Genomic DNA, 27,766 nt, shown 5'->3' with positions numbered 1-27,766 from the left:
GGTAACAGCAATGCACATCCAGAAAGACGTTTTAAATGCTAATGATAGCAAAATCATGGCCCTTGTCCTTTCTGGTTACTGCCTGTGATATACTATATTAAACCTTTTAATCTCCTGCTGTGTTTACCTTATTCTGGCTTCCCTCTTGGATATTTACTGCCACAAGGCTGACATTGCTGTCTAAATCAAGGACTTCTTGTTACATTCTGAACTTGGCTTTCTTTCTTTCTTTCTTTCTTTCTTTCTTTCTTTCTTTCATACAGTTAATCAGTTCCTTTCTGCTTCCCTAAAAATTTGAACTGCAATTATTTAGCTCTTCATACAATTCCAGAAAGTGAATTGAAATCCCCCTCCATCACTCTTAAGACACACCTGCAGCAAACAGATCTTCCTTTCAGGACTACAACTACCCTCCCTCTGTTATGTGTGGACAGGAGATCATTTTACTGGGCTTGCGTCAGAACTACTGTTTCTTATGGGCAGGGCAGGCAATGCTATGGGAAGGGTAGAGGAAGAACCTGAGACAGAGATACCACCAAATCCAAAGACCTACTGGACTCATGCTGGCAGCGTGGAAGGTGAGGTGTCATTTTGTGGCGGTCCTTCTCTCTTCAGGTAGGTTTTCCCCCGAGATTTTACTTCCCATTGGTCCTCCCCCCATCCACCTCTGGATGTGGAATACCCCTTTTTTGCCATCACCTCCATCGAACAATCAACAGTGGAGTGGCAAGAGCAGCAGAGTTTTCCACACTCACAACCAATGGTGTAGTGGTAAACTTTGAAGTAAGGGTGTCAGAGAAATCCATAACTCATTCAAATCAGCATGGATTTCTATAAATCCAACCTACAGATTCCACAGCAGACCAGGTTTTTTCCAAGACACATGGATTTCATGGACTTGCAGACCAGTTTTTCGGGGGGGGGGGGTTGCGCTAATTCACATTAGCGCTGATGTGAATTAGCACAAGTAGAATGAAATTCTGATTTTAAAAAATGCAATTATGCCATTTTGCTGATGACAGAACAAAAGGTCCCTGATAATCCATGAAACACAGGCAGGACGGATTTAACAAAATCTGTACATCCCTACTCAGAAGTGCAGGCCCCATAGCCATGCCCTAAAGGAGAGTCCAAACATTCACACAGCTGTGTTGATCCATATCAACAAACCAGTTCTAACAGTTTTCATCTCCACAAGGAGCATGTCCTTTGTAAAGCTAATGGGTCCTAATTGCCCATTCAAGACCCAGCCACTGCAAATACTTTGCATTACAACAAGGAACAATATATTGTTGTTGGGAAAATTCGTTTCCCTCCACCAGCTACTGTGAGAACTGCAGCTGAGCTCAGAGAAAATGGGGAATCTAAGAGGAAAGATAACCTCAGTGTCCCAGCTATTAAAGAAATGTCGGTGCTGGTGTTGTGTCCCTGCAAGCCCTGGCTCTACAGGGAAGCTTGCACTGGCAGGCTTCCTTCTCTGCCATGGACCTCTGCAGGTGGAGAAGGAGATCCACTATTTCCAATGGACCCTAGGACACTCTTGCATAGGATTGCTGCATAAGTTATTGTTTTTCGTATCTGAATAAGCCATAAGGGAAAGTGGAGGGCTGCAAGATTACATTTTTTAAAAACTCTACATACGGTATCTAGAAGTAGATATGGAGATCTACGGAGAGAGGCTCAGTGTGATAGAGCATATGTTTTGAATGCAGAAGATCCCAGATTTGATCCCTGGCTACTCCAGGTAGGGCAAGCAAAGAATCCTGCCTGAAACCCAGGAGAGCCATTGCCAGTCAATGTTGCCAGTGCTAGGCTACTTGGAATAGTGGTAAGGCAGCTTCCTATGTTTTTAGGATAAATTCCAATCTGCATCACCTATGCCAAATGCAGCATGCTTCAGAGAAGCAGAGTTGGGCTATTCACTACTTGGGCACATGGCCAGGGTGGTATATTGGACAGAATGTCAGACTTGGAGCAGGGAGTCGTTGTTGTTCAGTCGTTCAGTCATGCCCGACTCTTCGTGACCCCATGGACCATAGCATGCCAGGCCTTCCTGTACTCCACTCTCTCCCGGAGCGTACTCAAGTCCATATTCATTGCATGAGTGATGCTATCTAGCCATCTCATACTCTGCCGTCCCCTTCTCCTTTTGCCTTCAGTCTTTCCCAGCATCAGGGTCTTTTCCAGAGGGTTTTCTCTTCGCATTAGGTGGCCAAAATATTGGAGTTTCAGCTTCAGTATCTGTCCTTCCAATGAGCACTCAGGGTTGATTTCCTTTAGGATGGACTGATTTGACCTCCTTGCAGTCCAGGGGACTCATAAGAGTCTTCTCCAGCACCACAGTTCGAAAGCATCAATTCTTCGGTGCACAGCCTTCCTTATAGTCCAGCTCTCACAGCCATACATTACTACTGGGAAAACCATAGCTTTGATTAGACGGACTTTTGTCAGCAAAGCGATGACTCTGCTTCTTACTATGCTGTCTAGGTTTGCCATAGCTTTCCTCCCAAGGAGCAAGTGTCTTTTAATTTCATGGCTACAGTCACCATCTGCGGTGATCTTGGAGCCCAAGAAAATAAAATCTGTCACTGCTTCCATTTCTTCCCCTTCCATATGCCAGGAAGTGATGGGGCCAGATGCCATGATCTTAGTTTTTTTAATGTTGAGTTTCAAACCAGCTTTTGCACTCTCCTCTTTCACCCTCAACAAGAGGCTCTTTAGATCCTCTTTGCTTTCTGCCATTAGGGTGGTATCATCTGCATATCTGAGGTTGTTGATAATTCTCCCAGCAATCTTAATTCCAACCTGTGATTCATCCAACCCAGCATTTCTCATGATGTACTCTGCATATAAGTTAAATAAGCAGGGTGACAATATGCAGCCTTGTCATACTCCTTTCCCAATTTGGAACAAATTGGTTGTTCCATGTCTGGTTCTTACTGTTGCTTCTTGACCCTCGTACAGGTTTCTCAGGAGACAGGTAAGGTGGTCTGGTACCCCCATCTCTTTAAGAATTTGCCACAGTTTGTTGTGATCCACACAATCAAAGGCTTTAGCGTAGTCAATGAAGCAGAAATAGATGTTTTTCTGGAATTCTCTTGCTTTCTCCATGATGCAGCGAATGTTGGCGATTTGATCTCTAGTTCCTCTGCCTCTTCGAAACCCAGCTTGTACTTCCAGTAGTTCTCAGTTCGCATACTGCTGAAGCCTAGCTTGTAGGATTTTGAGCATCACCTTGCTGGCATGTGAAATGAGCGCAATTGTGCGGTAGTTTGAACACTCTTTGGCGTTGCCCTTCTTTGGAATTGGAATGTAAACTGACCTTTTCCAGTCTTGCAGCCATTGTTGAGTGTTCCAAATTTGTTGGCATACTGAGTGCAGCACTTTAACAGCATCATCTTTTAGGATTTTAAATCGCTCAGCTGGAATACTTTCATCTCCGCTAGCTTTGTTGTTAGTCATGCTTCCTAAGGCCCACTTGACTTCACTGTCTAGGATGTCCGGCTCAAGTTCAGTGACCACACTATCATGGCTATCAGGGACATTCAGATCTTTCCTGTATAGTTCTTCTGTGCATTCTTTCCACCTCTTCTTAATCTCATCTGCTTCTGTTAGGTCCCTGCCTTCTTTGTCCTTTATCATGCCCGTCTTTGCACAAAACGTTCCCTTGAGATCTCCGATTTTCTTGAAGAGATCTCTAGTCTTTCCCATTCTGTTGTTTTCCTCGATTTCTTTGCATTGTTCATTTAAGAAGACCTTCTTGTCTCTCCTTGCTATTCTCTGGAACTCTGCATTCAGTTGGAAATATCCTCCCCTTTCTCCCTTGCTTTTCACTTCCCTTCTTTCCTCAGCTACTTGTAAAGCCTCCTCAGACAGCCACTTGGCTTTCTTGCATTTCTTTTTCTTTGGGATGGATTTCGTTGCTGCCTCCTGAACAATGTTACGGACCTCCGTCCATAGTTCCTCAGGCACTCTGTCTATCAGGTCTAATCCCTTAAATCTATTCCTCACCTCCACTGTATATTCATAAGGGATATGGTTTAGGTCATACCTGAATGGTTTAGTGGTTTTCCCTATGTTCTTCAATTTAAGCCGAAATTTTGCAAGAAGCAGCTCATGATCTGAGCCACAGTCAGCTCCAGGTCTTGTTTTTACTGACTGTATAGAGCTTCTCCATCTTTGGCTGCAAAGGACATAATCCATCTGATTTCGATATTGACCATCTGGTGATGTCCATGTGTAGAGTTGCCTCTTGTGCTGTTGGAAAAGAGTGTTTGCTATGATCAGCGTGTTCTCTTGGCAAAACTCTATTAGCCTTTGTCCTGCTTCATTTTGTACACCAAGGCCATGCTTGCCTGTTATCCCGGTGATTTCTTGACTTCCTACTTTAGCATTCCAATCCCCTATGATGAAGAGGACATCTTTTTTTGGTGTTAGTTCTAAAAGGTGTTGTAGGTCTTCATAGAACCGATCAACCCCAGCTTCTTCAGCTCAGTGGTTGGGGCATAGACTTGAATTACTGTGATGTTGAATGGTTTGCCTTGGATTCGTACTGAGATCAGTTTATCGTTTTTGAGACTGTACCCCAGTACTGCTTTTCCCACCCTTTTGTTGACTATGAGTGCTACTCCATTTCTTCTAAGGGATTCTTGCCCACAGTAGTAGATATGATGGTCACCTGAATTAAATTCGCCCATGCCTGTCCATTTTAGTTCGCTGATTCCCAAGATGTCGATGTTCAATCTTGCCATCTCATGTTTGACCACCTCCAGCTTACCTTGATTCATTGATCTGACATTCCAGGTTCCTAAGCAATATTGTTCTTTACAGCATTGGATTTTCTTTTCACCACCAGACACATCCACAGCTGAGTGTCCTTTCGGGTTTGGCCCAGCTGCTTCACTCTTTCTGGCGCTACTTGGGAATTCCCTCTGCTCTTCCCCAGTAGCATATTGGACACCTTCCGACCTGAGGGGCTCATCTTCCGGCGTCATATCTTTTAGCCTTGTGATACGTTCCATGGGGTTTTCTTGGCAAGAATACTGGAGTGGGTTGCCATTTCCTTCTCCAGTGGACCACATTTTGTCAGAACTCTCTGCCATGACCTGTCCGTCTTGGGTGGCCCTGCACGGCATCGCTTATGGCTTCACTGAGTTACGCAAGCCCCTTCGCCACAACAAGGCAGTGATCCATGAAGGGGTGGAGCAGGGAGACCAGTGGTCAAATCTGTGCTTGGCAATGGAGTTCAGTGACCTCCCGCCTCCTAGCTGAGCAGAACAGATGAAGCTGCTACATTTGGTCTAGGGGCTTTACAAGCAAGCAAGCCCCCAGAGAGAGAGCGATCAGAGTGAGCAAACACGGAGAGCAAACAGGAGTTTGCCCGGGGAGTTCAGCAGGGGAGGTCAAAGGGGAGGCCCCTAACATTTTTTTAAAACTTTTTTAAAAAAATCTTTTTCTTGTAACACACACTTCCATACCAGTAGGACTCTGTTGTTAACCTCTAGTGAATAGAGGGCAAAGCACAGGCTATTCCAGTATAATCAGAAACTAGAAACATAAAGGGAATACAGCCTATGGAAGGACAAGACTCTCCAGTGGTGGTGACCTGCAAGGTGTGTGCAATGTTTGTTTTCTTGCCTGAGAACAACATGGCCTACACCTGCAACAAGTGCAAGTTGATCACGCTGCTGGAAGAAAAAGTAAGAGAACTGGAGCAGCGAGTGTTGACCCTCCAGGGAATAAGAGAACACAAAGAGTTCTTCGACGGAATGGTAGAACTACAGCAGCAAAGAAGAACAGAAGCTAGAAGAGCAACAGCAAGCTGAGGCTGAAGAGGAAAACACTGAGGTGAGGAAAAATGCAGTAGAGGATACTCCTTGGAAAAGGGTGACAGTTAGGAGCAGAAGAACTAGAAGCCACCCTACACCAGTGGAGGCAGCAGAGCTATGGAACCATTTCTAGGTTCTTGAGGATGAGACTGGAGGACAGCCTGCAGAGGAAGAATTACAGGGGAACCTGCATGAGAGTGAGCAAGAGGTTGAAGGTCAGTTAAGCAGAGGCGATGAAACCAAGGCCTACAACGACAAGAAGAGAAGAGTAGCAGTAGTGGGAGACTCCTTGCTGTGTGGGATCAAAACCTAAGTATGTCATGAAGACCCATGGACTCACCAGGTATGCTGTCTCCCAGGAGATTAGAGATGTGACTGAAGGGTTGCCAACACTCATAAAGCCCACTGAAAGGTACCCCTTTCTTCTCATCCATGTGGGAACAAATGATACCGCCAAGAGGAGCTACAAAGAAATCACATCAGACTTTGAAACTTTGGGAAGGAAACTCAAGAACTTTGGGGCCCAGAGAATTTTCTCATTCATCCTTCCAGTAGTTAGAAGAGGGACAGAAAGGGAAAGAAAAATACTCCGGGTGAATGGCTACGAAGGTGGTGCCGGCGTGTAGGGATGTACGAAACTCTTACCTGGCTCTGTGCCAGGCAATCCGCGGTAGGGTGGAGGCGCTCCGTCCCTTTCCCCAGAATCCTCCCCAGCCAGCTCCACTCCATGGCAACTCCACGGAGTTGCCAGCCTGGGCCGCCCACAGCCAGACATCCGTTCGCTGGGCTGGCAGGGCTGCACAGGGACACAAATGGTGGCCGCCATAGCCGCTGCCATTTATGTCCATGTCTTTATCCGTGATAGGCTACGTAAATATATATGTAGCCTATCACGGCTAAAGACACAGACACAAATGGCGGTGGCTATGGCAGCCGCCATTTGCGTTCCTTCCTATCGCCGTGATAGGCTACGTATATATTTACATAGCCTATCACGGCTAAAGAAAGGGGCACAAATGGCGGCCGCTACACCATTTGCGCCCCTGTCTTTTGCCGTGATAGGCTACGTAAATATATACGTAGCCTATCACGGCTAAAGACACAGACACAAATGGCGGCGGCTAATCCATTTGCGTCTCTGCCCTGAGCCGTGACAGGCTTTGTAGATACTTACGTAGCCTATCATGGCTTGCCAGGGATTTGTGGCCGCAGCCCAGCAGCGGCTGGAGCCGCTGGAGCTGCCGCCACTGCCGCCACCAGGTAGGCTCTGTTCCACAGGGCTTTCATGGGGTGGTGGGGTGGGTTGCTCCATTCCCCCATGGATTCCGGGGGGCTGAATTCACTGGAATTCGGCCTCCCTGGGATCCGTGGCGGAATTCTCTAACATCCCTACCGGCATGAGAGATTTGGATTCTGGGGCCACAGACTATACTTCCTGGAAGATGGCTGGTTGTCAAGGGATGGGTTGCACCTCACAAACGCTGGGAAGAATGTGTTTGGCCACAGCATGAAGAACTTCATCAGGAGGGCTTTAATCTGAATCCTATGGTAGGGGTGTACGAAACTCAACTTACCTGGCTCCCCTGGGGTCCACAGATGGGGGGAGGTGATCCATTCCTCCCCTGGAATCTTTGACGGGGAGGGAGGTGATCCATTCCTCCCCCCCGGAAACCTGCCCGGCCAGCTCCACTCCGCAGCCAGTCGGCAGAACTGCCAGCTGGGACAACCCGCAGCGGGGCCTCCAGCCACTGCCGGGCTGCTGTGGATGCAAATGGTGTCCTGCGTAGGGGACACCATTTGTGTCCCTGCTTTAGCCGTGATAGGCTACGTAAATATATATGTAGCCTATCACGGGCTAGCGTAGGGATGCAAATGGCCGCCACTATGATGGCTGCCATTTGCGGCCGCAGCAGCCCGGCAGCCGCCGCCACTGCAGCCGCCATCAGGTAGGTCCATCCTGGGGGCATTGCACAGGGTGGCAGGGGGGGAGGCCGTTCCACCACGGACTCCAGTGAGGTCGGATTCTAAAGCCCCCGGAGTCCATAGTGGAATAGAGCAATCCCCCCCGCCACCCCACGAAATTGTCCCGGGACGGACCCTACCTGGTGTCAGCCGTCCTGTCTGTCTGCTGCCCCTGGTCTGCAGCCGCGAATGGCTGCCCCGGTCTGCGGCCGCTATTTGTGTCTCTGCGTTAGCCGTGATAGGCTACATAAGTATTTACATAGCCTATCATGGCAAAGAGCAGGGATCCAAATGGTGGCCGCTATGCCATCTGCGTCCCTGCTCTTTGCCATGATAGGCTACATAAGTATATACGTAGCCTATCAAGGCTAATGCGGGGACGCAAATGGCAGCTGCCATTTACGGCCACAGCCCGGCAGCGGACAGAAGTCCAGCTGCGGGCGGGCCCGGCCGGCACCTCTGTGGACTTGCCATGGAGCGGAGCCGGCTGGGGAGGAATCCGAGGGGAGGGATGGATCGCCTCCCCCCCCCCCACGGATGCCCCGGATGGAACGGGTTAAGTAATTCATACACCTCTAAGTTGCACTATATGTTAAAAATACATATATCTGCACAGAAAAACAGGAGGATGAGCTTGGTAGCCCCAATGAGATCATCTGGATTAAAAGAAATGGAGCAAAGAATAAAAGGAACATGGTGGTCAGAGTCTAGTACTGGCCACCCAATCAAGAAGATGAGGAGGAAACTTTTGAAAAGCAAATTGCCAATGTTTCAAGGAGGCATGAGTTAGTAGTAATGGGGGACTTCAATTTCCCCAAAAATTTGTTGGGAGACAAACTCTGCAAAATATGGCCCCTCCAAGAAATTCCAGACTTGTGTTGCTGATAACTTCCTCCTACAGAAAGTAGAGGAAGGAACTAGAGGATCAGCTATCCTTGACTTGATCCTAACCAAGAAAGATTACTTAGTGGATAAAGTAGCAGTTATAGGAACTCTGGGGGAAAGTGACCATGTTATGCTTGAGTTCTTGGTTCTAAAGGAAGCAAAAGCCAAGTGTAGTCAAACACGTACCCTGGATTTTAGGAAAGCCAATTTTAATAAACTCAGAACAATGATCAGTAAGGTCCCATGGCAAGTGACTGTAATGAGAAAAGGAGTCCAAGATGGGTGGGAGTTTATAAAAAATGAAATTTTAAAGGCACAATCACAAACAATTCCAACAAGAAGAAAAGATGGAAGACAACAGAAGAAGCCAATGTGGCTTCACAAAAAGCTGAGAGATGACCTGAAAACAAAAAAAGGACACATATATAGGGATGTACGAAACCCCTCTTACCTGGCTCCGCCGGGTTCCGCTGGGGGGGAGGTGCTCTGCGCCCCCCCCCCGGAATCCTGGCCAGCTGGCTCCACTCCGCTCCGCAGGGATTCCGCAGAGCCGCCGCCCGGCTCCGACAGCAGCCGGACATCCGGCCGCTGGCTAGCAGGGACGCAAATGGCGGCAGCCATAGTTGCCGCCATTTGTGTCCCTGTATTCAGCCATGATAGGCTACGTAAAGACTTACGTAGCCTATCACATCTGGGTTAAAAAAAAAACGCGTACGCAAATGGCGGCGGCTACGGCCGCTGCCATTTGCGTTCCTTATTTTTGGCCGTCTTAGTCTACGTAAATATTTACGTAGACTAAGACGGCGAAAATAAGGGGGAACGCAAATAGCGTCCGTCACGCTATTTGCGTTCCCCCTTATTTTCGCTGTCTTAGTCTACATAAATATTTATGTAGACTAAGACGGCCAAAAATAAGGAAAACAAATGGCAGCGGCTGTAGCCGCCGCCATTTGCATACGCATTTTTTTTTAACATTAAGTCTTTACGTAGCCTATCATGAATGGGGGGGGGGGAAACAGACTGCAAATGGCAGCGGCGGCAGCAGCCGGTCAGAAGACCAGCCGCCGCTGCCGCTGCCGCCGCTGCTGGAGCCACCACCGTCTGGGACATCCACGCCAGGTAAGTCTCGTCCCAGGGGGGATCCGCGGGGGGGCGGGGGGGGCAGGCCGTTCCGCCACATTCGGCCTCACCTAGATCCGTGGTGGAATTCTCTGACATCCCTACACATATAGGAAGTGAAAGGAAGGCCAAGCTACAAAGGAAGAGTACAGGCAGGTAGCACAGAACTGCAGGGATGGTGTCAGGAAGGCTCAAGCTGAGAACAAGCTGAGGTTAGCGAGGGATGCTAAAAGCAACAAAAAAGCTTTCTTCTGCTACATGCATAGTAAAAGACAGAGGAAATAAATGGTGGTTCAGCTATTAAATAAGGATGGCAAAATGATAACAGATGACAAAGAAAAGGCAGAAGTGCTCCATTCCTACTTTGTCTCAGTCTATTCTCGAAAGAGGGTCTAGGACCCCCATGGCAAAGGTGAAGTACAGGATGAAGGGGCAGGATTGCAGCTTGTGATAGATAGGCATATGGTCCAGGAACACCTAATTACTTTGAATGAGTTCAAATCTCCAGGGCCAGATGAACTGCATCCTGGAGTAATAAAGGAACTGGCAGAAGAACTCTCAGAACCACTGTCTATTATCTCTGAGAAATCATGGAGGACTGATGAAGTGCCAGATGATTGGAGGAGGGCTAATGTGGTCCCTATCTTCAAAAAGGGCAAAAAGGAAGAACCTGGGAACTACAGACCAGGCAGTCTGACATCAATCCCTGGGAAAATTCTGGAGCAGATTATAAAGCAATCCATCTGTAAGCAGCTTGAACACAATGCAGTGATTACTCGAAGCCAACATGGATTTGTCAAGAACAAATCCTGCCAGATTAATCTGATCTCATTTTTTGATCAGGTAACCTCCCTTGTGGACTGTGGGAATGCTGTGGACATAATATACCTCAACTTGAGCAAAGCTTTCAACAAACTGCCCCATGATATCCTGATTAGCAAACTAATGGGCTAAATGAACAACGATCAGGTGGATCCACAGTTGGCTACAGAATCGGACTCAAAGAGGGCTTATCAATGGGATCTTCTCAGACTGGGGCATTTTTATTAATGATTTGGATGAGGAGGTACAGGGAATGCTTATCAGATTTGCAGATGACACAAAATTGGGTGGAATAGCTAATACCCTGGAAGACAGAAACAGAATTCAAATTGATCTTGATACACTGTAGTGCTGGGCAGAAAACAACAGAACAACATTTAATAGGGATGAATGCCAAGTTCTGCACCAAGGAAAAAGAAACCAAATGCACAGTTACAAGATGGGGGATATGTGGCTCAACAATACTACAAGTGAGAAGGATCTTGGAATGGTTGTAGATCACAAACTGAGTATGAGCTAACAATGTGATGTAGCTGCAAAAAAGGCAAATGCTCTTTTGGGCTGCATTAATAAAAGTATAGTTTCCAAATCACGTGAAGTACTAGTTCCCCTCTAGTCAGCACTGGTTAGGCCTCATCTGGAGGACTGTGTCCAGTTCTGGGCACCACACTTTAAGAAGGATGCAGACAAACTGGAGAGGGTTCAGAGATGGGCAACAAAGATGACAGGGGACTGGAAAGAAAGCCCTATGAGGAAAGACTGAAAGAACTGGGCATGTTTAGCCTTCAGAAGGGAAGACTGAGAGGAGATATGATAGCGTTCTTCAAGGACTTGAAAGGTTGTCACAGAGAGGAAGGCCAGGACCTCTTCTCGATCATCCCAGAGCACAGGACACGGAATAATGGCCTCAAGGTACAGGAAGCCAGATTCTGGCTGAACATCAGAAAAAACCTTGTGACTGTTAGACCAATACGACAATGGAACCAATCACCTAGGGAGGTAGTGGGCTCTCCCACACTGGAGGCATTCAAGATGAAGCTGGACAGCCATCTGTCAGGGATGCTCTGACTTGGATTCCTGCATTGAGCAGGGGGTTGGACCCGATGGTCTTACAGGCCCCTTCCAACCCTTCTATTCCATGATTCTATGACCTTGGGCAATTCACTGTTGTTGTATGTTAAAATGGCAGAGGGCTGTTGTTGTTCAGTCAATCAGTCGTGTCCGACTCTTCGTGACCCCATGGACCATAGCATGCCAGGCCTTCCTGTCCTGCGCTCTCTCCCGGAGCGTCATATTCATTGCATCGGTGATGCTATCTAGCCATCTCATCTTCTGCCGTCCCCTTCTCCTTTTGCCTTCAGTCTTTACCAGCACCAGGGTCTTTTCCAGAGAATTTTCTCTTCACATTAGATGGTCAAAATATTTGAGCTTCAGCTTCAGTATCTGTCCTTCCAATGAGCACTCAGGGTTGATTTCCTTTAGGATGGACTGATTTGACCTCCTTACAGTCCAGGGGACTCGTAAGAGTCTTCTCCAGCACCACAGTTTGAAAGCATCAATTCTTCGGCGCTCAGCCTTCCTTATAGTCAAGCTCTCACAGCCATACATTACTACTGGGAAAACCATAGCTTTGATTATACTAATCTTTGTCGGCAAGGTGATATCTCTGCTTCTTACTATCCTGTCTAGGTTTGCCATAGCTTTTCTCCCAAGGAGCAAGCATCTTTTAATTTCATGGCTACAGTCACCGTCTGTGGTGATCTTGGAGCCCAAGAAAATAAAATCTGTCATAGCTTCCATTTCTTCCCCTTCTATATGCCAGGAAGTGATGGGGCCAGATGCCATGATCTTCGTTTTCTTAATGTTGAGTTTCAAACCAGCTTTTGCACTCTCCTCTTTCACCCTCAACAAGAGGCTCTTTAGATCCTCTTCTCTTTCTGCTATTAGGGTGGTATCGTCTGCGTATCTGAGGTTGCTGATAATTTTCTCGGCAATCTTAATTCCGACCTGTGATTCATCCAACCCAGCGTTTCTCATGAAGTACTCTGCATATAAATTAAATAAGCAGGGTGAAAGTATGCAGCCTTGTCGTACTCCTTTCCCAATTTTGAACCACTCGGTTGTTCCATGTCTGGTTCTTACTGTTGCTTCTTGACCCTCGTACAGGTTTCTCAGGAGACAGGTAAGGTGGTCTGGTACTCCCATCACTTTCAGAATTTGCCACAGTTTGTTGTGATCCACACAATCAAAGGCTTTAGCGTAGTCAATGAAGCAGAAATAGATGTTTTTCTGGAATTCTCTTGCTTTCTCCATGATCCAGCAAATGTTGGCGATTTGATCTCTAGTTCCTCTGCCTCTTCGAAACCCAGCTTGTACTTCCGGTAGTTCTCAGTTCGCATACTGCTGAAGCCTAGCTTGTAGGATTTTGAGCATCACCTTGCTGGCATGTGAAATGAGCGCAATTGTGCGGTAGTTTGAACACTCTTTGGCGTTGCTCTTCTTTGGAATTGGAATGTAGACTGACCTTTTCCAGTCCTTCGGCCACTGTTGAGTGTTCCAAATTTGTTGGCATATTGAGTGCAACACTTTAACAGCATCATCTTTTAGGATTTTAAATCGCTCAACTGGAATTCTGTCATCTCCGCTAGCTTTGTTGTTAGTCATGCTTCCTAAGGCCCACTTGACTTCACTCTCGAGGATGTCCGGCTCAGGTTCAGTGACCACACTATCATGGCTATCAGGGACATTCACATCTTTCCTGTATAGTTCTTCTGTGCATTCTTTCCACCTCTTCTTAATCTCATCTGCTTCTGTTAGGTCCCTGCCTTCTTTGTCCTTTATCATGCCCGTCTTTGCACAAAACATTCCCTTGAGATCTCCGATTTTCTTGAAGAGATCTCTAGTCTTTCCCATTCCGTTGTTTTCCTTGATTTCTTTGCATTGTTCATTTAAGAAGGCCTTCTTGTCTCTCCTTGCTATTCTCTGGAACTCTGCATTCAGTTGGATATATCTTCCCCTTTCTCCCTTGCTTTTTGCTTCCCTTCTTTCCTCAGCTACTTGTAAAGCCTCCTCAAACAGCCACTTGGCTTTCTTGCATTTCTTTTTCTTTGGGATGGATTGAGTTGCTGCCTCCTGAACAATGTTACGGACCTCCGTCCATAGTTCCTCAGGCACTCTGTCTATCAGGTCTAATCCCTTAAATCTATTCCTCACCTCCACTGTATATTCATAAGGGATATGATTTAGGTCATACCTGAATGGTTAAGTGGTTTTCCCTACGTTCTTCAATTTAAGCCGAAATTTTGCAACAAGAAGCTCATGATCTGAGCCACAGTCAGCTCCAAGTCTTGTTTTTACTGACTGTATAGAGCTTCTCCATCTTTGGCTGCAAAGCACATAATCCATCTGATTTCAATATTGACCATCAGGTGATGTCCATGTGTAGAGTCGTCTCTTGTGCTGTTGGAAAAGAGTGTTTGCTATGATCAGCGTGTTCTCTTGGCAAAACTCTATTAGCTTTTGTCCTGCTTCATTTTGTACACCAAGGACATGCCTGCCTGTTATCCTGGTGATTTCTTGACTTCCTACTTTAGCATTCCAATCCCCTATGATGAAGAGGACATCTTTTTTTGGTGTTAGTTCTAGAAGGTGTTGTAGGTCTTCATAGAACCGATCAACCTCAGCTTCTTCAGCATCAGTGGTTGAGGCATAGACTTGAATTACTGTGATGTTGAATGGTTTGCCTTGGATTCATACTGAGATCATTCTATCGTTTTTAAGATTGTACCCCAGTACTGCTTTTCCCACCCTTTTGTTGACTATGAGTGCTACTCCATTTCTTCTAAGGGATTCTTGCCCACAGTAGTAGATATGATGGTCACCTGAATTAAATTTGACCATGCCTGTCCATTTTAGTTCACTGATTCCCAAGATGTCGATGTTTAGTCTTGCCATCTCATGTTTGACCACCTCCAGCTAGGGGTGTCAGAGAATTTCTTGCCGAAACTTCGGGGGGCCGAGTGCCAACGTATTCGGCCCCCCAAAGTAGTTTCGGGGAGAAATTCTCCCCCCCCCACCCCCCGGGATGGGACTTACCTTTCCCGAATGTCGCTCCTGGTGGCGGGTCGCAGCAGCGGTTCGGCAGGGCTTCGACAGGGGCGGGGGCGGCAGCCGGTCTTTCGACCGGCTGCCGCCGCCGCCATTCCAAGAAAAGTTAAAAAAAAAAACCGCCCCCGTGATAGGCTACATGATGATTAACGTAGCTTATCATGGCTAGATTTGCAAAGTCAGCCGTGATAGGCTACGTAAATCGTCACGTAGCCTATCACGGGGGCGGTTTGTTTTGTTTTTTACTTTTCTGTTGAAGTTCGCGGCCGGGGAGACGGGGCGCTTCTCCCCAGCCTGAATTTCGGCCGGGGGCAAGGCGGGAAGCCTCCCCCCCGGCCTGAATTTCAGCTGGGCGAGGCGGGAAGACACCCCCCACTTGCATGAACTTCGGGGGGAGAAGCGAAGCGCCTCCCCCCACCGCGAAAAAAGCTGCGGGACAAGGTAAGTCCCTATCGTACATCCCTACCTCCAGCTTACCTTGATTCATTGATCTGACATTCCAGGTTCCTAAACAATATTGTTCTTTACAGCATCGGATTTTCTTTTCACCACCAGACACATCCACAGCTGAGTGTCCTTTCGGCTTTGGCCCAGCTGCTTCACTCTTTCTGGCGCTACTTGGAAATATCTTCCCCAGTAGTATATTGGACACTTTCCGACCTGAGGGGCTCATCTTCCGGTGTCATCTCTTTTATCCTTGTGATACGTTCCATGGGGTTTTCTTGGCAAGAATACTGGAGTGGGTTGCCATTTCCTTCTCCAGTGGACCACATTTTGTCAGAACTCTCTGCCATGACCTGTCCGTCTTGGGTGGCCCTGCACAGCATAGCTTATGGCTTCACTGAGTTATGCAAGCCCCTTTACCACAACAACGCAGTGATCCATGAAGGGGTAGCAGAGGGCACCATGTACATTTTTGTGATTCCCTTGGATGAAGAGTGGGATAACATTAAGTAAAGCCAGTGTGAAGAAGCCATAAGACACTACATATTGTATCTTATGCCAGCAAACAAATTCTCTGACTGTTTTTCTTGTAACACAGAGATTAGAACATGCCATTTTATACTTTTCTCTCTTGTCACTCTAGAAGACAAGGAATATCATATTTAGCATGAATGTACCTACATTCTATGGATTTGGGAGATAGGCCAAGTAGATAATGAAACAAAACAGTCTTGTAAAGTTAATTATTAAACTCAGTTTATTTAGCCCCAGCACACTATTGATGATAAGTCACTAAGGGCACAATCCTATGCACGTTTAGACAGAAAAAGGGCCTACAACTCCCAGCATGCCCCAGCCATGGCTGGCTGGGGCATGCTGGGAGTTGTAGGCCCTTTTTCTGTCTAAACATGCATAGGATTGCAGCCTAAACTGTCACCAGATCCTTTAGTGAAATGAGTCATTCAGTTTACAGTTCAGATTCCCCATGAAATGTTGTTCTGGCTGGTGATAAATGCCCTTCACAGCAGAACTCATGATAACTTTTCTCCTGGAGTGCCTGGCACATTTCTATCAAAGCGTATTTTCTATTCATGATACATGAAGTATTTCTTTTTCAGAGCTCCCCCGGGATTTTGATTTTAAAAAACAGAAACACAACGGCAACGATCCAAAGAACCATTTTAAGCGGGCCTGCCCAGTGCAATAAATACACATTGTGCACACACATGACCCCCATCGCATGTCATAAACTTAAAAAAAAAACCAACAACAACGTTTTTCTAGAATACAGAATACAAAGTAATATTGAAGCTACACAACTTCAAATAACAAGAACAAAAACATAAAAAAGCTTCCTAGTCTTTCAGCTTTGCTGTTTTAAATCTGTATGTTAATTATATGCATTGCTGCTAGGTTTTATTCTGGTTTTATTCTGTTTATATTGTTATATTGTGGTTTTAAGGGTTTTATATTTTATATTGTTTTACCCTGTGCTTTTTGGTTTCAATTTTTGTGAACTGCCTGGAGAGCTTCGGCTATTGGGTGGTATAGAAATAAACAAATAATAACATAATAAATAATATCTAATAACATTAACAGTACTTAAATAAAATATGCACACAATCCTATGCATATCTCCTCAGAAGTGAGCCCCATTGACTTCCACTGGTCTTACTCCAAAGTAGGACTGTATAGGACTGTAGTTTTTAGGATTGCAGCCTTAAAAACTGAAATCAAATGATGTTGTGCAAATAAACTCTCTTACAGCACAATCCTGTGCCTAGACCCACTGCCATGCAAGGGTGTATAAGACTGCAGCTACAATCACCTAATAATATCTGTGTTGGGACCAACACTTTTCAACTTGCTTCATAAATGATCTGGAATTAGGAGTGAGCAGTGAGGTGGCCACGTTTGTCCATGACACCAAATTGTTTAGGGTGGTTAGTTAAAACAAAAAGGGATTGCAAGGAGTTCCAAAAGGATCTCTCCAAACAGGGAGAATGGGCATCTAAATGGCAAATGCGGTTCAATGTAAACAAGTGTAAAGTGATGCATGTTGGGGCAAAAAGAATCCCAACTTCACATATATGCTGATAGGATCTGAGCTAGCAGTGACAGACCAAGAAAGAGATCTTGAGCTTGTGGTGGACAGCTCCATGAAAATGTCAACCCAGTGTTGAGAAAAGGGTAAATTCCATGTTAGGCATAATTAGAAAAGAAATCAAAAACAAAATTGACAAGTTCATATTCCCCTGATACAATTTTTTGGGGTGACCACATTTAGAATACTGTGTACAGTTCTGGCCACCATACCTTAAAAAAAGGGATATTGTAAAGCTGGAAAAAGTGCAGAAAAGGGCAACTAAAATGATCAAGGGGCTGGAGCATCTCCCCTATGAGGGAAGGTTGCTACACCTGGGGTTGTTTAGCTTGGGGGAAGAAAGAGGGTGAGGGGAGACATGAGAGAGGTGTACAAAATTATGTATGATGTGGATAAAGTGGATAGGGAGACATTTTTCTCCCTCTCTCAAAATACTAGAACCAGGGATCATCCTATGAAGCTAATTGGGTCAGAGATTCAGGACAGATAAAAGAAAGTACTTCTTCACACAGCGCATAGTTAAACTATGGAATTCGCTATCACAAGATGTGATGGCCACCAATTTGGATGGCTTTAAAAGTGGGCTTACTCCCAGCTGTGGGTAAAGGATTGCAGCTGTAGTTGGATTTTAAATTGTATTTATTTATTTACAACATTTTTACCCTGCTCTTCAGCCAAAATGGCTCCCAGAGCAGCTTACACAGATGAATAATGAGACAGTCCCTGCCCTCAGGCTTACAATCTAAAAGAGACAACACCAAAGGAAAGGGGATTGGGAGGGACAGAGGAGGAAGAAAGCAAAACTCAGGTGCCAGTTCTTACTTTCAAAGTTCTAATAGTTCTCAAACTTCTGTCTGAAAGGGAAGGGTGAAACAAGTGCCCTGCAGCTGTTCCTTCTCTGGCTGATCTATGGGGCTAGGTTGGTCTACCCTTGCAGTGATGTTCTCTGACATGTAACCTGACATTTTATGTTTGTTTCAATCTACTGTTGATTGCCACAGGCTTTTGAAATAGATCCAGCTATGCATTCAAAAACACATGCACTATACGTCCAAGATACATACACACACATAAGTTGTATATACAACATATGTACACAGACACTATGCCATAGCCAATCATGTCCTCTCCTCTGGGTCACTGGTGTTTATTGATGACCTGGCTGCTGATAAAAGCAGCAGGATGAATTCTGAAGGGTATAGGACTATACTTTCTGCTCAGATTCAGCCGAATGCTGCCAAACTGATAGGGCACCACTTCATATTGCAGATGGATAATGACCCAAAACATACAGCCAAAGCTACCCCAGAGTTTCTCAAGGCAAAGAAGTGGGATGTTCTTCAATGGCCAAGTCAGTCAGCTGATCTCCACCCAATAGAGCATGCTTTTCACTTACTGAAGACAAGACTGAAGGCAGAAAGTCCCACAAACAAGCAGCAGCTGAAGGCAGCTGCAGTAAAGGCCTGGCAAAGCACCTCAAGGGAGGAAACTCAGCATTTGGTCATGTCCATGGGTTCCAGACTTCAGGCAGTCATTGACTGCATGGGATTTTCATCCAGGTATTAAAGGTGATCCTTAAGTTTGAAATGATGTTGGTAGGGATGTACGATAGTCACTTACCTTTTCGCAGAATCTTTCACGGTGGGGGGGAGGCGCTCCATCCCTCCCCCCGGAATCCTTGATGGGGGGGAGGCGATCCAGTCCTCCCCCCCAGAATCCTCAACGGCCAGCTCCGGGCCATCCGCAGCCGAATTTCCGGCCACGGACGAGCTGCTGCGGATGCAAATGGCGGCTGCCGTAGCGGCCGCCATTTGTGTCCAGCCAGGCAGCCATGATAGGCTACATAAGAATTTACATAGCCTATCACGGCTAAACCGCCCCCCCAAAAAAAACGAGCGTATGCAAATGGCAGTTGCTATGGCGGCCGCCATTTGCGTTCCCTATTTTTTGCCGATTTATCTTACGTAAATATTTGAGCAGTTTTTTGGGGGGTTAGCCGTGATAGGCTATGTAAATTCTTATGTAGCCTATCACAGCTGCAAGGATGGCAATGGCGGCGACAGCAGCCCAGCCGTGGCCAGCCAGGAGACGAGCTGTCACCGCCGCCCCAGAGCTGCCGCCGGAGCCGCCACCACTGAATCCGCTGCATCCGCCCCAGGTAAGTGCCGTCCCGGGGGGATTCCGCAGGGGGTGGGGGGGCAGGAACACATTCTGCCACGGATTTCGGGGGGCCAAATGCACTGACATTCAGCCTCACTAAAATCCGTGGTGGAATTCTCTGCCATCCCTAGATGTTGGTTTGTTCCATTACTTATGAGCCACCAATGATGTGGGGGGGGTGTATGCCACTGGCTGTCCTTCCTGAATGGTTCATGCCCCATCAAACTCCTTGCATTACAGCTGAAAGTCCTGACTTCGCTCCCATCTGGGTGTGTTTCCTTTCAACTTCAATGTGTATGAAGTTGGCCTCTGTACACAATGGTGTACAGAGGCCAACTGCCAAAACAGTTATCCTTGTTTAGGCATGGCAGAGAATTCTGCCACGGATCTCGGTGAGGCCAAATGCCAGCGCATTCGGCCCCCCGAAATCCATGGTGGGACGAAGCCCTCTGCCCCCCCACCCTGCGAAATGGGCCCAGAACAGAGCCTACCTTAGTCGGCCATTCCAGTGCTCCTCGAATGGCGGCCGCATCTGCAGCTACCATTCACGTCTTTCGAATGGCCGGGGGAGGCTATGTAAATTCTTACATAGCCTATCACAGCTAACGCAGGGACGCCATTTATCACAGCTAAAAAATGGAACACAAATGGCGGCCGCCATAGCCACCGCCATTTGCGTTCCCTTTTTTTTTGCCGTGATAGGCTACGGAAATATTTACATAGCCTATGACGGCTAAAGCGGGAACGCAAATGGCATAGGGGGCACCATTTGCGTCCCTGCTTTAGCCGTGATAGGCTACGTAAATATTTATGTAGCCTATCACGGGCCGGCATAGGGATGCAAATGGCATCCCCTACACAGGACACCATTTGCACCTGCACCAGCCCGGCAGCGGCTGGAGGCTCCGCTGCAGGTTGGGCCAGCCAGCGGCTCCCAGGAAGGGATCGCCTCCCCCCTGTTGAGGATTCCGGGGGAAGGAACGGATCACCTCCCCCCACCGGCGGAACCCGGCAGAGCCAGGTAAGTAGGCTTTCATACACCCCTATCCTTGTTCCAATATTTCTGGCCCTGACTGTAAATATCCCATCAGTGGCCTCAGAATTCGATCATTTGACTAACAGCTCCTGGGCCAATAACCAAGTTTTGCCCTAAAGTTAGGGCAAGGAAGAGAAAGAAAGCAGGTGGGGAAAAGCTAAGTGGGAGTGTCAAAAAATGTAATCCATGCTGTAGTAATGCTTTCCATGCCATGCTGCATAAAGCTTCTAGGGAAACAAAGAGTTGCAAGCACAGTCATTCACTTGTTGAAGGTCACAAACCTTAATCATATTGCATCTGGTTGCCTGACTTCACTCAGATCAATTTGTTTGATCCTTGACTTAAGAGTTAAATTAGTCTGATCAATCATTTCAATTAGCTGGATTAGTACAAATTAAGAATTCCAATTTATACATCCATACCCTTTGCAAAATTGGAACAACAATCAGTCAGTGATGTTAGAGAACTGTCAATAACACATGTTGTGTTTCGAATAGACAGTTCATGAATCAATGTCATAAATTATCTCCAGCAATGAAGTAGTGTGGTGAAAGTACCTGAATTTGTAAGAGCCTGGGTTAAATCCAGTTTGTTGTCTGTCAGTGGTAGAATTCCCTAAGTGGAGATCTGCTCAGAATGCTCCTGGCTGGCAAAAATTGTGTGGGGGCAATTTTTTTCCAATCCCCCTCCCCCTGCAGCCCCCAGGGTCACCTCCCTCACTGTTCCAGAGGGTCTCCCAACCATACAGAGCGTATTTGGAGGCGGTTGATAGGGGACTGCTGGCACAGGGAGGAATTGACAAAGATCGCCCCACCACCACCTTTCTGCCAGTGGGATTCCTCCACTAGATCAGAAGAAGCCTCCCATGGAAGGGAAGCAAATTCTGGATCCAAACCAATGTGGCCAACATTTACTTTTTTGAATTACTAGCCCAATATATTCAGTATCTATTTACAGATGAATGAAAACATGAGTAGGGCTCCTTCTCACAGAGCTTTTATCCTGCTATTGAGATTGCTCACTCACGGAAGTTTGTGACGTCATTAACCTCCAGGGCACATCCAGAAATATTTCCTGGTTATTCCATCTCAGATAGATCTGGAACAAATGAACCATTTTTTAAACTTGGAATGTTATGTGATTAAAACAGCTACTAGATGGCGCTGTTTCACTGAGTTCTATGGAAGCTTGAAAAATAAAAGCTTCCCCTCTCAGCAATCATGTGGTCGCTGTTTGGGAGCCCGCAATAAACCTGGAAGGGCTTCAGAACAGGAGGACTGTGGGGGTTTTCACTAGTGTAAAGGCAGCCTAGATGCAACCATACAGTGAGAAACCACGATAACACTCAATAATGTTTTCCAGGCCAAATTCATGGTGTTGGTTTTGATCTTTAAAGCCCTGTATGGTTCCGGCCCAGCCTATCTCAAGGAGTGCCTCCAGCAACACCAGACAGGCTGCTCAACAAGATCAGCCTCGGATGGCCTTCTCTCTGTCCCATCAGCCAGGACAGCTAGGCTGGTGAGGAAAAGGGAGAGGGCCTTCTCTGTGGTGGCCCCCACTCTGTGGAACTCCCTCCCTAGGGAACTCCGCCATGCCCCCTCTTTAATAAGCTTCCGCCACGCATTAAAAACATGGTTGTTCAGGCAGGCATTTGGGGTGGGTTAGGGTATTTTTAGAAATACGATGTTTTAATGTAGAATTTTATTGTTTTAAACTGTTGTATTATTGTACATCGCCCAGAGTGGCTGGGTGACTGGCCAGATGGGCGATTAAGAAATTTAATAAATAAAACTTAATAAATAAATATCAACTTTGTAAAAAGAATGGTTCCTAAATCAAACAGCGTATTTTGAATTTGCATGCATTCATTTGATTAATTTGTTACTCAAAACACAGCCAAGTGACAGATTACTGAGCACTCCAGGTACTGCAAAGTGTCAGTACTGTAAAGCATGTGGAAATTGAGTGGTTTCTGCAGTTTTGTCCCACTAGACTACTGGTCCTTCTCTGAGCAAGCCTTGGCTGCCAGAAATGGCTGCATCCATGGGTCTGCTTCTTCCTGGCTGTTTTGCTCACAGGGAAAAGAAAAGAGTACAGCATGCAAGAGAAAGGATGCATCTTTATATGAACAGGTGAAGCTGCCTTATCCTAAATGATACCATTGGTTTATCTGCTCCAGGACTGCCTACTCTGACTGGCAGGGGCTCCCCCAGCCTAGGTCTCAAGTAAACATCTTTCTCAGTCCTGCTTCCTGAGATCCCCTTAAACTGAGAAGGCCAGGGATTAAAGTTGTGACCTTCTACATGCAAAACACATGCTGGCTCCTCCTCTCCTTTGCACCAGCAATGTCATCAGGGCAGGAATTTGGGGCAAAAGTCCAGGGGGCCACCCAGTAGAATTAGCAGGAGGGCCCACAAATGCATCAAGGCTGGCTTATTCCAGTGCGCAGCAAGTGAAGGCATACAGTACGTGTCACATCTCAAGAGAGGGCCCCTTATAAGGCCATTAAGTTCAAGGGCTAAAATTCTCTAACTGCACGACTGCTTCGCATGTCCAGTTTCTGCCTTCCTAGACCATGAAATGTCAAGTGTGGCTCATCATGCCGACCATGGTATACAACAAGAAAGCAGAATATTCTGAAACATACCAGTCCTCACTTAAACCCAATGATTTTCTGGGTCTAGCTACACATTACATTAATTGCATGTCATGTAGATGAGCATGCTACTCATGTTTTCTTTATTTCAGAGTACCTGCATGAGGCCCCAATTCGGTTCAGAGCCAGCATGCAACCGGGAGGAGAGGGTTAAACCTCCCCCACCCTGCACCCATTTGCTTTCCACAATTTGGCCCCCTTGTGCGGGGATTTAAAAAAAAAAAATCTCCACTGGAGTCCATTGAGGTTTTTTCTTTCTTCTTTTAACCCTCTGCCAGAGAGAGAGGATTTCAGGAAGCAAACAGGTAGAGCAAAGTTTAATACTGCCCTCCCATGCACACTGCTCCTGATCCAAATCCGGGCCACACATAGCTACAATAAAGAAAAAGATACAGCTCAGCCAGATGCTATGCAATTAATGCAATGCGTAGTTTGAACCTCGGTGAGACATTTCAGCCATGAGTCATCAAGAGATGATAAGTTCTATACCTGCAAGTCAACCAGCCTTAATGTAACCAGGAATCAGAACAGATGACCATTGCTGTGGGTGAGTAGGACAACTGGGTAATCTAAGAAACGGATAAGTACTGTTGTCCATGATTTGGAGCTACTGTTGTACACACTCCCTGCAATGGAAGTGTGGGTTTGTTCTATGGGGAGGCAGACCCACCTAAGAAGGGCTGCTTCCCATTTCCACTCAAAATGCTAATAGTATCACGTCCCACCTTTCAAGTGTCAAATCCTTCTTCAGGTACCTGCTGTTCCTAATTACTGCCATTCAAGTGGATGACAAGTAATACATATGAGAACTGCTCAGCACCTTCCATGTGAACATAAATGACTTACAAATGATGTTTCAGCTTTGATGCAATTGTGATGCATAGGCATCGGTCTTGTTTTAATGTGCTCTGCTGGGATTTTCCAATTTACCTTGATGTTACTGAGTCAGTCCAATCATTGCACAATCTCTGCTTGGAACATGAACTTATTCTTGTCTTTGCCAAAGGATGGGATCTCCTGTCACAAGGGAGCTCATTAGAAGGACAGATTTCTGGAAAGTTAAAGCTGCTTTAATTACACAAAAAGCCAGTTTATAGGGTGGAAAGGCATTGGTGTGGGAGGGATGGCCTGATGTCAGGGAAGTTTTCTCACCTGTCACATTAGCACCCCCAGTTATTGCAACAGTGAGCCATCACAACTAACAGGGCATCACAACAAATCGCAAATTGTTCCTCTCAGCTCTCCAGTTTTAAAACAGATTAAAGTAAGTTGTGAGGAGGAAAAGGATTCTATAGATGCAAGGTTGAAATTTCCCCAAGGGTGAAAGTTATAGATCCTATTTCCTCCCTCCTATTAAACAAAGCAATTTTCTGTGATGAAATAATAATAGTAAATATCAGTGCCCAAAATAGAAGGCTTCAAGGCCCTCTCCCTAAAAATGATAAATTCCTTCTGCCACAGGTTATTTTATGCCCGCTTTTTACTGATTAACTCTCCAGAATTGTATATATTTATATCCTTCACTTCCTGATATCTCATAAATTCACCATTTCAACCCTCATGTGTTCATTAAAATTCATAAAAACATGAACCTCAACCCTCTAGGGAACTCACATGCAGAATGTGATGGCATACCATTATCCCTTCCTGCCCCTTTCTTATCCACTTGGGCAGAGCCTCCAAACCCAGTCCTGAAAACATGAGGAAGCATTCATCAACTCATACTGACTATATCAACTTCCTTGCTTTTGCAACACACTCCTTTTCTGCCTTATCACTTTCAGACGGAATAACTGGAGTACAGATTTTATTCAGCAAACACAATGCCATAAGCATTACATAACAGGATAAGGGAGATATGTCACATGGTATGTATACAAACCCCACCCAATGGATCATATCTCCCCCTATGTGGGGGGCAATGCCAAATTTCCTGCCCATATCTATGGTCATGTTCGCATGTCACTTGGAACCAGGAATCCTGGCTTATTAAACCACAAAGTTCATGAACTGCATGTGAATGCATGCAGCATGTTCACTCTTGCATTGCTCCTCCTGCTGGCACAAGCAGGTAAACAAAGCAGGCATGGGCGGGTTTAGTGTTATATGTGAACCTGGGATTATGGTTTATTAAGGCTAGATTTGTAAGCCAACAGCAAACACTGGTTTAAAGCTGGTTTACAATCCTGGTTTGTTTGGGCACAATTAAGCATAATCCTTGGTTCAGATGTAACACCAATCTAATGAGATGTTTATTCAGTCCTGGGAACTGGAATAAACAGGCAGGAAGCACACAACTCATTGAAAGGTGTCTGGTACTGAGTCAGAGCATTGGTCCATCTAGCACACTATTGTCAATGTCAACACTGACTACAAGTAGGTGTCCAGGTTTTCAGGGCAGGCAGGATTCTTTCCTAGCCCTACTTGGGGATGCTGAGAATTGAACCTGGGGCCTTCTGCATGCAAAACAGGTGCTCTTCCACGGCTGTGGCCCCAGCTCAATGTGGATCTCATGCACATAGTGGTTGAATAAGCCAGGATTCTTTGCTTGAAATGGTGCCCATTAAATTAATTTACTAAATATATGGAAATCCTTCCTAAGCTTTAGGAGTCATAGCCTAATGTTTAAAAAGTGGGAAACTTTTATCTCCTAATCTGTGCCATTTCATAATCCATGTATTCTCATAAAATAAAGGGATCAACTGTGTTTCAACTTCACATACACCACCATCATACATGCACCATCACCTTGCCATTTTCTAAAAAAAAAAAAAAAAAATGTCAGAGTTTCAGTAAAATGGCACTGAGGCCAGATAAAGCCTAACTAAAGTAAATGTGGAAAAGTTAACCACTGTTGTACAAGGTATTTGGGGTCTATATGATTCTAAAATGGTGAAGTTTAGTTTCACAACAACTACTACTTTATGTCGATTCAGCAGTTAAGTAAGGGGTGATTTTTAATCATGGAAAGCATATAAGGTATAAATAAAGCATCAGGGGTCAGCATATCACATTAGGGTCATTACATACCCAGATACAACTTTATAGGCATGTACCCCTGCACTTAGTAACGTATGGCTGTGAGAGCTGAACTATAAGGAAGGCTGAGTGCCAAAGAATAGATGCTTTCGAACTGTGGTGCTGGAGAAGACTCTTACGAGTCCCCTGGACTGCAAGGAGGTCAAATCAGTCAATCCTAAAGGAAATCAACCCTGACTGCTCATTGGAAGGACAGATACTGAAGCTGAAGCTCAACTATTTTGGCCACCTAATGCGAAGAGAAAACTCACTGGAAAAGACCCTGATGCTGGGAAAGACTGAAAGCAAAAGGAGAAGGGGACGGCAGAGGATGAGATGGCTAGATAGCATCCCTGATGCAATGAATATGAACTTGAGCACACTCCGGGAGAGAGCGGAGGACAGGAAGGCCTGGCGTGCTATGGTCCATGGGGTCATGAAGAGTCGGACACGACTTAACGACTGAACAACAACAACCCCTGCACTATAAACAATAATATTTAGTACAATTTTATATTGTAATATTAAATTAAAGTCTTTGTCAATATACATATCTAATATCTTACCAAAAAAAAAAAAAAAACCAGCACTATGACTCAATTAGAGACTGTTTGACTACAATATAAGATTTTACAAAAACAGGAGGATTAAAAAATGCATGATGTTCTGAGTTCAAATAAACTTGGCCAAATAGCAGAACAAATGAACAGCCCAGGTTAAAACTAGCCAGGGGGGCAATCCTAGTATCAAAAGCTTTGTTTTAAGCAGGGTTGTGTACCAAAGACAAGATTTGGTTCAGATCCCACTTCAGAAAGTGGGTTGATTTGACTTGGACTGCTTTGGGAACAACCTAATTCAACTCAGGTCCAAAGCAGAACTTTGCTCAGAGAGTCTGACGCTTCCTATGTCTCCGCACTGACTTACATGAACAAAAAGCTATATAATCTTCTCTTTTCTTTTCTACTTACAGAATTGGATGGAATTTGCAGGCATAGTAGCACTTTCTGTGCTTACGACACCTACCAAAGTGCAAACGAATAGGTGCAGGGTTTCTGTGCTGAGCACCTCGACAGTTGGAGGGTGTGGCAGAACGCACATTCTCAGTGGGGAATTCCTATTGCTACAGTCACTAATTCAGAACATAAGAAGAGCCATGCTGGATCAGACCAAATATCCATCTAGTCCAGCATTCTGTTCACCCAGTGGTCAGCCAGCCGTCAACCAGGAAATCACAAGTAGGACATGTGTGCAACTGCACCCTCCCATCCATGTTCCCCAGCAATTTGTGTACACAGGCATACTGGCGCTGATACTGGAGGTAGCATATAGCCATCAGGACTAGTAGCCATTAATAGCCTTTTCCTCCAGGAATTTGTCTAACCCCCTTTTAAAGCCATCCAAATTAGTGTCCATCACTACATATTGTCATAGCAAATTCCATAGTTCAACTATGTGCTGTGTGAAGAAGTACCTCATTTTATCTGTCCTGAATCTCCCACCAATCAGCTTCATGGGATGACCCTGGGTTCTAGAACTGTGAGAGAAGGAGAAAAATGTCTCCCTATCCACTTCTCCACACTATGCATAATTTTGTACAACTCTATCATGTCTCCCCTTACCCTTCT

At 45.8% G+C, this 27,766-nt stretch overlaps 1 protein-coding gene and 1 pseudogene across 3 annotated transcripts in view; both read right to left on the bottom strand.

Moving 5' to 3' along the window:
• LOC146344034 (uncharacterized) overlaps positions 1 to 27,766 on the bottom strand; it is a 128,064-nt gene that overhangs the window by 32,406 nt on the left and 67,892 nt on the right. Inside the window, exons 9-11 of one of the 3 annotated variants that reach the window (XM_084856454.1) lie at positions 15,201 to 15,649; positions 8,862 to 8,929; positions 6,169 to 6,291 (exon numbers count right to left, since the gene is read on the bottom strand). The exons of 1 other annotated variant lie outside the window; for it this stretch is intronic. In XM_084856454.1, the coding sequence (XP_084712580.1) occupies positions 6,169 to 6,291; positions 8,862 to 8,929; positions 15,201 to 15,396 (387 nt within the window). In that variant the 5' untranslated portion in view covers positions 15,397 to 15,649. Of the gene's footprint in view, positions 1 to 6,168; positions 6,292 to 8,861; positions 8,930 to 15,200; positions 15,650 to 27,766 lie in introns of those variants that run through there. One more of the 3 variants, XM_084856455.1, reaches the window with a different exon arrangement.
• On the bottom strand, positions 696 to 4,994 carry LOC146344035 (protein CFDP2 pseudogene; annotated as a pseudogene).

The sequence above is a fragment of the Heloderma suspectum genome, chromosome 5 (assembly GCF_057233095.1).
Source record: "Heloderma suspectum isolate Gila_16-S chromosome 5, 16-S_ref, whole genome shotgun sequence".
NCBI lineage: Eukaryota > Metazoa > Chordata > Lepidosauria > Squamata > Helodermatidae > Heloderma > Heloderma suspectum.
The sequence above is the reverse complement of the archived record's forward strand: the minus strand, read 5'-3'. Positions and strand labels throughout refer to the sequence as shown.